At 45.9% G+C, this 10347-nt stretch overlaps 2 protein-coding genes across 2 annotated transcripts; both read left to right on the forward strand.

Annotated features, from left to right (window-relative positions):
• Positions 1–368: 368 nt before the first annotated feature.
• On the forward strand, positions 369–4376 carry CCR75_002974 (uncharacterized protein; the record flags this gene model as incomplete). The annotated part of the gene is made up of 3 exons (XM_067961071.1): positions 369–560; positions 618–780; positions 853–4376. 3 exons carry the CDS (start codon positions 369–371, stop codon positions 972–974), a joined length of 477 nt encoding a protein of 158 aa, XP_067823400.1. The 3' UTR covers positions 975–4376.
• A 1389-nt stretch (positions 4377–5765) lies between these two features.
• CCR75_002973 (uncharacterized protein) lies at positions 5766–7172 on the forward strand (the record flags this gene model as incomplete). The annotated part of the gene is made up of 1 exon (XM_067961070.1): positions 5766–7172. One exon carries the CDS (start codon positions 5766–5768, stop codon positions 7170–7172), a length of 1407 nt encoding a protein of 468 aa, XP_067823397.1.
• Between the last annotated feature and the right edge of the window lie 3175 nt (positions 7173–10347).

Genomic DNA, 10347 nt, shown 5'->3' on the forward strand with positions numbered 1-10347 from the left:
TTGACACTCAAATTAGCTCTTTTTCGCTGCTCAAACTGCAACAAAATTGAAAAATTGCTTGAAATTGACAACAGTGTTAAAGTGTAAGTTTGCCGCATCAGAAGTAGCTCAATTTCATTTCAGCTTGCGCGCACAACATTTTTCAGTAACATTCTCAAGCGTGATTGCCAAATAAATTCGTCGTTGTAGGCGGCGTAATGACAGGCTATCATCTCATCTTGCGGATGGAATACCTTTTTCTAAATAACGAATCTTCACGTTTGCTTTAAATTATATTTCATGTCGAGTTTAAGGTTACAAATCGTGTTGCGTTTCTAAAGCTCAATTAATTTTTGTGGCGAACTTAATCGAATACAAGGTGAGAGACGATGTTTCACAGCGCATGTCGGCGTGTCCTTAAGGCTTCTTGTGCTCGTTGTCTTAGTTCATCGCGTGGTCCACTTCCTGAGGGCCTCTGTGAAATAACTCGTGTACCGCGCACACCGTCTTGGTCACTTAAGGAGATTCACCAAGATGGAGCGCATCCCAAGGCTGAGGATTATGTATTAACTGAAGAGAAGGTGCGCTACTGTGAGCTGCAGACATTATTACGATATTTTGATGCTGTCTGGTGATAGCTTCGTGAGCTAGCAGTCTTATGCCATCTGCATATTGATGATGACAAGCTGCCAGGGTTACTTGAAGACGTAGAGTCTATCATTCAATGCACTAAGACGATTCAGGCGATGACTTTCCATGAAAACATTGAAAATGTATACGCGAACAGCGACTTCGACCTCGGTGCGTACAGCTTCAAACGTCTTAATAGTGTTACGACTATAATAATCTTTAATTAATTGGCTTGTACCGTAGGCATCGTGGCTCCTCTTCGAGATGACGTCGTCACAGAAGGTGATTGTGCGGAAAAGGTGCTGGCAAACGCCTCGGAAAGGACCGGCTACTACTTTAAGGTCCCCAAAGTGCTTCAAGACTAAATCGAATCGATCAAGAAGAGGCCGCCACGTTCACTAAGGGCTGCAGTACCTTGGAAAAGTCTGCGACCCACATTTTTAGATGAAAAGTGCCGGCTACTACTTTAAGGCCTTGTTCACTTATAGCAGCAGCACCCAAGAATTGCTTTTGAACTCTGTTAGATAGAGATAAAATATCAATGGTATAAAACCTCATTTTCGAATCACTTTTTCGTACTCGGTTTTTGCAATAACGTCCAATTAAGTACTCTTCGTATTTAAGAAGCGCGAAGTCGCGTCAATTCGACTCGGCCGCGACCATGGAGACCATGAAGGAGATCGCTGTTAATGTGAACGGAAAGGGTGCCATGCAAATGGTGACAACGCTTTATCCTATGAAAGATGGCCAGGTGCCTGCAGGTCGCGATGTTGTCTTTACGACTGGCGAAGACGGTCTCCTGTACGTGACGGACTTGACTACCGAAAGCTCCGTTTACGAATCCGAAGTATGCGAAGGCTTCGTACCCACCTTTGCCGTGACACCTGAACAGCGCCATATACTGATTGTCTCAGATGATGACAATACGGTGGCATCCTATAGTTTCCCGCCAAATTGCCAACTGCATCAGCTATTGCGTCGCTCTACAGTATCAATCCGGCAAATCACATGTTCAAAAACGTTTGTCGTTATTGTCGATGAAGAGCCCGTAGTACGAATTCTTATGCGTTGTAACACGGAGCAAGTAATTCTTGCAGAAGGGGCTACTGGAATTATCAAGAGCGTGGTGCTCGATCCACAAGAAAAGTATCTCTGTGTCAGTAGTGAGGATACAACTGTCCGGATCTTTGCTTTGGATGCAGAGCATCAGCGTGCTACAGTCGCTAAGAGCTTTAAGATCAAGCACAAAGACATTCGAAATGACGATGTGTTATTACATTGCGCTTGGCAGCCAGGCCTTACTGGCAAGTTGCTAGCCGTGCCAGTAGATCAGGGAATTCTCGAGCTATTCGAACGAGACTCATGGATCTCCAAGGGGAGACTAATGCTGCCAATTGGCAAGAGTATTGCGTCGGATCTTGATATCGTGGACTTTTCACCCAATGGACAGTACGTGGCAGCAATTACGTGTGCAAAGGAAGTTTTCATATGGGAGTTGAAGACGCAGCGTGTTTTAAGGTCTTTTCGAATCGACTACCCAGCCCTCGGACTCCAATTTGCCCCCCAAAACAATGCACTGGTACTTTATCATACTGGCGGCAAGCTAGCGTTTGTAAAAGAAGTCATTCCAGCTGGATACACGCCACCGCAGCATCTTGTTGGCGAGTTCTCAGCTGCCATGCCATCAATTCAATCGAGTTCGAAAAAAGTGCAAGTGTCTTCGTATGTAGAAGACGAAGCCGTCGAGAATCGAAAGCACGAAAAAAACAACGACGAGTTTGATGATTTTGATGATGAAAATGAGGCTCGAGTCGAGGCTATTAAAGCCAGTTTTGGCTTTGGCACTGCTGCAAAAGACCTTCAGAATCCGGACGAAAGCATAACATTGCTTACTACAAAAGACACGACGTCCAATCAATCGTTCAATGCTCTGTCTCGCACTATTATGGAACCATTTCAGCCTGGGAGCGCTCTTAACAATAGTGGCAACAGTGCTCCTTCTTTATTGGCGTGGACACTCGAGGGCGAAATTGAAGTGCTTCGTGGCGCCAGCATGAGTGAAAACCTCGTTAAAGTCGAATTTCTAGACAAATCTCGTCGTGGCTTTAAGTTTAATGACAATTACATGTTTTCCATGGCGTGTTTGGGGCAGTATGGAGCCCTCTTTGCTGTCGCACGACGTGTTCGAGAGGAGTGGGAAGATCTCGAGACAGGCTCGAGTGAAAGTGACGTGATTAGCAGTCATGTCTTTTATCGTCCGTTCGACTCGTGGGCTAGCAATAGCTCATGGCACAAGACATTACCAGAAGGTGAAGATGCCGAGTGTGTCGCTGCCGGTCGGGACTTTTGTGCCGTAGCGACATCCCTCCATACGCTTCGAATTTACACGAGTAGTGGCATGGACTATACCATGTGGCGTCTCCCTGGTCGCGTCGTCACTATGACGGCCAAGGAATCGCTTTTAGCTGTCGTGTATCAAGGACTCGATGGAGAAATGCTGTACCAACTCGTTCGTATTCAAATCGATTCCTCTCGGCAGCGGGTGGTGGTAATTTCGAAAGGTACGGTACCAATGACACCTCCACCTCGGGACGTTTTTGCGTCGCAACACGAGAGTAACTTGATACGACAGGATGCAAAGAATTGGGCAAAGCTCACATGGCTTGGATTTGATGATCGCGAGATTTTATACGCCGTTGACTCGTTTGCATGTCTCCAGGCAATTTCGTCCAGCACGGGTTGGAATTGGTTTCCGATTGGTTGTGTCGGCAACGCCTTGCAGAAGAAACCCGAGGACCGACATGGTATCTTTACATTGGGCCTTGTCAATGATTCGTTATTGTACTTCCCGCTGGAAAAAGGGGCTAATTGTCCTAAGCTTCGCGGCTCTCACCGTCCTGTGCCAAGTACGTTCCCTTTTCGAACGGCGAGTTTTCCAAAGACATTGAAAGAGACGAAAGAAGCTGGTAATGGCCACATGTGGCAGCATGTGCGGCTTTGTGGCTTGGAATCCATTGCAAATGAATTGAATATAGACAGTATTTCCAATGAAATTGTCAATGAACAAGCCGAGATGGATAAAGCATTAATTTTAATGATGAAGACAGCGTGTACGAACGATGAACCCGCGCGTGTGCTTGATTTGGCCAAATGCCTTCATCTTGAAAAGTCGCACCAAATTGCGCAAAAACTTGCTATTCATTTTTCATTGCGTCAATTGCAGTCGCAGCTTTATGATTTGTACCGTGTGAAATTTGAAAACCCTCGAAAGGAGAAGGAAACGTCACTTTTGTCGTCTCCGCCGCGACGGCCACTGCGTTTCGATGGCCGAAAGCGAGAAGAGTCGGATCAGCGCGAGATGGAACCTCTTTGTCGCTCACGCAGTAGTTTATCACGACCTTTGTCAGCACAGCCTCGAGACGAAATACAAGCCATAGATGATGTGTCGATTCCTGTAGAAACTGCGCCGGGTATCGTTAACAAAGACGTGAATGTCAGTGATGATAGTGCGAAACGATCAGTGGCGCCGGCAAATCCTTTTTTAAAAAAAGCTGGCAGCGTTTCGGTGTCACCGTCTGGTAAAGGGACGGGTCTGCAGAGGTTAGCCAAGTTTGCGTCTCCGCCTCCGGTCAAGAAACCGCGTCGGTCGACGTGGAAAAAGTAAGGATGAACAAACCATAAACGACCGTTGAAGCTAAGTAATGTATTTTGTCTAAGGTTTTCTTAACTTGAAAAATGTAATTTCGGGGTTACTACCTTAAGTGTTAATTTTGGAATATTTTATGAATTCATCCGAAATTTGAGTCGGATAATGGACCATCAACATTTAAGATTTTTTTCTTTAGCGTTTCAACGGCAATATGAGTTGTAGGTTACGCGTATAATTGAATTAGATTATCGAGATTATGGTCATTTTTCCTTGTGATATCATCAGGTGGTGTTGGCAATTGATTTAGCTCTGCTCAAACGAAGAAATTTTGCCAGCGCATCGAGTAGCTTGATTTGCAAAGCATCCTCTATGGCTTATTTGAATAATTACATAAGCGCATTGCCCACTCAACTCAATTACACTGTTCAAGGAGCTCACATGATTCACGCAGGGCCCAAAGTTTCTACTGATCTAGACAGGAAAGTGACCAAAGACGAAGATAACGGCTTGCGACCTTCTGACTGCTTCATATCGCACAAGAAAAATTTCGCCCAACGGTGAGGAAGCCATCAATCTCGACGGCGTGTCTTCTGACGATTCCTGTCTCCGGTTCCATTAAACTTGAAGCCCTTTTAATGATGGGCACAAATTAGCAAAGTCATCAAGTTGTTTAATTGAAGTTAAAAGATTTGTGCTAATAAATTGACAGAAAAGTATTACGAAGAAAGATCGATTTGTAAGAACGATTTTCAGAATATTATTGCTAAGCCATGTATGTAAAAGCTGTGCTATCTTTCCAGTCGGATTGCGTGGTTTCAGCTGTATTTCGAATACTGCTGGACATTCCTAAGCTCCTGTTTTATTAATACATTGCATGCAAACAACTAGGGAGGAAAGTATTCATTGAACCATAGGTTTCATATCAATTGGAACACTCCGGAATCCACTTATAGATGGTTGATCATAGACAGTGCTCACAAAATTGGTGTCGGAAATTCGGTACGACTATTCGTGGTAAATTCCGACTTTACGAAGTAAGACACAATCACTTCATCTCATTGGCTGGAATATAGCCGCACGGCTTGACTGATTAATGTAACACTGCAAGAGGGTGGAAGTCAGATTGTGTACAGAACGTTCTCAGCCGCCGCCAAAGCAACGGATTCCTTCTTAAAAGGTGCATTTGCGCAAGATGTTTCGTAATCACGTAGGAATCGTTACGCATCTGATACAGCCGTGCAGCCATAAGGCAATTGCAAGGTGGCAACCTCTCTACCTGAATATATTCATACCGGTACTGTGGTCAGAACTTTACGAGTGCAAACCGATTGAAAAAGAAGCGTTTGGCTGCTACCTCTCTCCATCCGTCTTGTCCCAAAAAGACGAAAAGATTTTTCTTTTCAAACTAGTCCGTCTTTCAGAAAAAGTCACGTGGTCGTTTCGTTACCATTTTGCAAAGTGTCGGCTTCTGCGTACCCCCAACAAAAAACGGCGCAAAAAATTCCCGATGATTCCTGCTGTTGCGACAATTGGTACCGCCTCGGATTGGCACGACCCGACCGATGTTCAGGTCCGTAAGATCATGATGGCACGACTGCGTAGCCACCCGGCGCTGGCACAGCACCATCCAATTCTGCAGACACGCGAGGCCACTGGCTCCAGTCCGTCTTTGCTGCAGCGACTGGAATGGATGTTGTACCACTCAGCTGGCTCTCTAAGCGAATATTTGCACCAACCGTCGCTCGAGCGCCGCGTGCAGGGGCTCGTAACTCACTACAAACGCAAACGATCCGAGAGAGAACCGTGTGACGGATTAAATGGAACAATGCGAGCCTGCGCAAAGCGACAGAGACCGCGATTAATTGTGACAGAGGACGAGGGGGATGTTCAGAGCCCAGATGCGAGAGATAGTGTCCTGGGCAGCAATTTAGACCTGCTGCACCAAGTTTGCACGTTTTTAAATGGTCTGGACTTGGTGCGCTTTCGTGGCATCAACAAATTCCTTTATCTCCACGCACCAACTTTTGTGCAATCGCTCCATATTGACGCAGGCTCGTCACGTAACGCAGCGACTCGTTCCTCGAAGGACGCATTGCATGGATTAAGCACGTTCCTGATAGAATGCAAGAATATCACAAGCCTTCGAATTTCCAACTCGGTAAATGAAGGCCACGTGAAAGCAGGAGTTGTTTTTCCGCGAGCATTAACAGCATCAAAGATGACGTGTGCAGCCTTGGCTTCCTTTGGCTACCAAGCAGTTCGTGAAGTTGCGCATGCGCTAAAAGCTGGAGCGTGTCCATACTTAGAAAGACTGGAGCTCGTCGCACCGTTTGACTTTGCGACGGAGAGTGACGCAGTTTTCCTCTTGCTGCATTCCTTGACTGACTCTACGATTAAAAATCGAAAAGCGCTGCGGCATTTGGTACTTGAATCGACTTTTCTTGGCGATTCTGGAATAAAGCAGCTTGCTGAGGTGTTTGAAAATCATGATTCCTACTATGAACGCCTTCAGACGCTGATTGTTCGGAATAATTTCATGGGCGAATCGGGATGTCGAGCGCTGCTTGAATCTATTGAATGGTTTAGTGAGCTGGAGGTATTGGATTTAAGCCGGAATATATTAAGCAATACCGACGCTTTTGCACTCGCGGATTTAATTGACGATCCTGTCACGGATTTGAGCTTGTGGGACGGTCTAAATGGAAATTCGAAAGCTTTGACAGCTGAGAAAGAGCCTTTTAATGTGTTTGGACTCGCGGGATTGCGTCGTTTAGAGTTAAGGGAAAATTTTATCACGTACGACGGCTTTCATGCCATTACGGTAGCTTTGTGCGCACGGGATGGCTTTTTGGCTGCTCTGGATGACGCTGCCGAAATGTGCATTGAAGAGGCAGAAGAGATGGAAGAGCACTAGATGTTGATATTTATAAAATCGAAAGTAGCGATAATTTGATTTTTTTTGGAAATGCACAAAAAAATTTTTGAATTAGAATTTATTTAGACTGAAGCAAGTTTGATATTTTCTTTTATCTTTACAATTACATGCAGCGACCGCGAGTTCTACCAATTACTTCATTGAATTCGCGCAAAATATGTACATTCATCTTTGATGCAACATTTACGACCTTGCCAATGAAGCAAAATCAGCAGCATTTAATCGCAAACATAAGTCAGAATTTTTTTTTTAATTTATTACAACTCGATGTCAATTATGCCAGCTTGGATTCTGTGACAGTTATTTTGACTCCTGTAGACGAGATCGACAGGGGTGACAGGTGGGGAAGTTGTAACTTATTACAAAGCAAAATTATTAATATTACTCCAATATTCTAAGCGAGTGAATTTGTGGTGGAGCAGATGTTATTAAAAATGATAAACCAGATCAACTTTAAGGAATTGTGGTAGAAATTGCGGCGTTAAAGGCCCAGACGCGATACGAAAGGAGCATACAGAAGATGCACAAATATGTCGTATGCTTATGATTTTCTCAAACTTACGCGAACAATGAAGTGATTTGACGTCAAGAAGGCCAGAGCGGTCACTTGTAAATATGGAAGAGCAAAAATGTCGACAAAAAATCGCTTCGACATAGCGGCAAGTATCTAAAAGTGGACAAATACTCTCTTGCAGCAGTTTTCTTACGTCGACAAAGCGCCATTGACAGGGAAACTAGGCCAAATGAAAGCCGAGTATCAAGCATATATTATCGGAAGGAAGATTTTTCTCTGAAAAAGATAGGACTGGCTCGTTGTCGTCAATTCGCCGATTTATTATTGAATATGGCGAAACGTTTTGATAAACACCTTTAGGCTATATGCGACGATTTATTGCGGTACTAGCAGCAAAAGCGTGATATTATATGACGAAAGGTATTCATGCAAAAAAAGTTCCACTCAATGCTGTCGCACGTTTAATCATAAACTCGAAATAAATGAACGGAAGAAAATCGTAAGGCTGACCGTATTGCGATTGTCGCAATACGATCTTCGCCTGGTTTCTCTTCTCTTGAGCAGGTACATCGTCGACGGCAATCATCAACTTTATACTTAATTAAAAAGGTGGCATGAGCGTAAATTCTAATGCAATTTAGAGTTACAGAGAGTGCATATACAATACAGATGTGGCACACGTGTTCGGTGCTAGCTGGAAAAATCCCTTACTACTGCCTGCTATACTTGTCTTTGAGCCAAAGTATTTAGTGGCGATAAAAAGTCAAGATGGGAGGATAGGCGACATTATGTCCTAAATGTACCGAGCTTGCTAAATTTTGACAGATTTAATAACAAAATCTGGCGGGGGTATCATGGAACAAGATCAAGTGTGTTGAGTTACGACATCTTTAATCGAAACAGAAGCGTCAACGCCAGATCTATAGAGCTGGAAAGCTATTTGAGCGCAGCAAACTGACCCACTTTTTTACAGTCACGGCAACTAATTTGTAACGGGCTAGAGTTGCCCTAATGTTACACAGTCCCCATTAAGTACATTTGGTACTTTAGGGGATGGTCAATTACTAAATAATAGTAATTAGACCCAACACTCGGGTGTGGTGCACATTTGTGACCAACCCTTGGGGATGTGATGCACATGGGTGCATTCACATTAGGAGGGATGACGCCCAGCGTCATCCATGATGACGGCTAGCGTCATCAGTTACGCGAGGTATCTATAAAGATACGCTCGCAATACATATTAAATGATATCTATAGAGATATCATTTTAATTGGTAAAAATAGGTATTTGTATTTAATTCTATTAAATATAAATCAGTCTGAAATTTACTACCTACTTGGTAAGTGCGCACGAGGAGACGGATTACCGCTCCCGTGACGTCACTTCACCAGAGTTCTTAGTGTGTTGGGTGAGGTCGCTTGCGCGCCCACCACAACTACCTCACTGCACGCAAGAGAAGCAGGTGCAAACCGCTTCCTCGCTGTGCTAGGGTGTGTGCTAAGTAGAGCGTGGCCGCATTACGACGTGCCCGCCTACACTTGGTAGCACTTGAAATCCTTCCCACGACCCGCATCTCTGCGTGTGTACGTGAGGATGAGCCTCAACATTGATTGGGCTCATTTTCCCCACCTCTCCGAACATCATCGGGAGGTGGCAGGGCTAATGGCGCAGGGACTTGGTGAACAAGCCCTGGCCAGGCTCCTGGGTAGTCCTCCTGAGCAACATGTTGCTCAGTTGGAGCAGTTTGAGGCATTTGTGCTCGGACAGCGGAGGGCCGCGTCCGAGGCACAGAGCCATGCTGCGGCGGAGTCCGTCACTCAGACTCAGGATGAGCTGAGGCATGAGCAGGCTCGGAGCGAGGCTCTCAACAGGACTGTTGAGATGCTCTCTGCCCGGCCGCATCAGCCGAGGCCCATTCGGATGGACCCGCCCAAGTTCGATGGAACTGCGGCGCACACGATTGTCCACTGGCTTTTAGCCGTGGAGCAATGTGGTGTCGCCCAGCTCATCGAGGACGACAGCCGGATGGTGTCGTACGCTATGTCGCATCTGCGCGGTAAGGCCTCAGAGTGGGCTTACTCGGCGCTTATGGCGGACAGAAAAGCGTTCCCCTCATGGGCGATCTTTAAGGATAAGATTCGCGCCATGTACCAGCCGCCGAACAACGAAGTGTTGCTTCAGGCGCGCTTCTTTGGGGCGCGACAGGCGAAGCGATCTCTGCAAGAGTATGTGCAAGAGATGCGCTCGCTGTCCGCATCCATAACCGTAGGTCCGATTCCGGAGCACATTAAGGTGCCCACGTTTATGAACGGACTACGGCATGGCCCATCGCGACAGGCCCTTTTCAGAAAGGTGCCGTCGACGATGGAAGAGGCAATCCAAATTGCCTTAGTTGAGGAGCAATCCTACAACAGTGCCTCGGCGACAGCTTGGTATAAGCCGTCGGCCGAGAGGACAGATGCCACTCCTATGGAGTTGGGCAATGCAGACGTGGTCTGTTTTAAATGCGGCAAGCGCGGCCATATGATGGCTCGCTGCTATGCCAGGGTCCCTGCTGGGGCAAAAATGCCCAGCAAGAGGACTCCCTTCCCAAAGGGCGATGGCAAGAACCAGCGTGCGAGACGCATGAGTTCTGC

This window comes from Bremia lactucae (assembly GCF_004359215.1).
Source record: "Bremia lactucae strain SF5 chromosome Unknown BlacSF5_NotPlaced_9_SHOA01000002.1_551695bp, whole genome shotgun sequence".
Classification (NCBI taxonomy): domain Eukaryota; phylum Oomycota; class Peronosporomycetes; order Peronosporales; family Peronosporaceae; genus Bremia; species Bremia lactucae.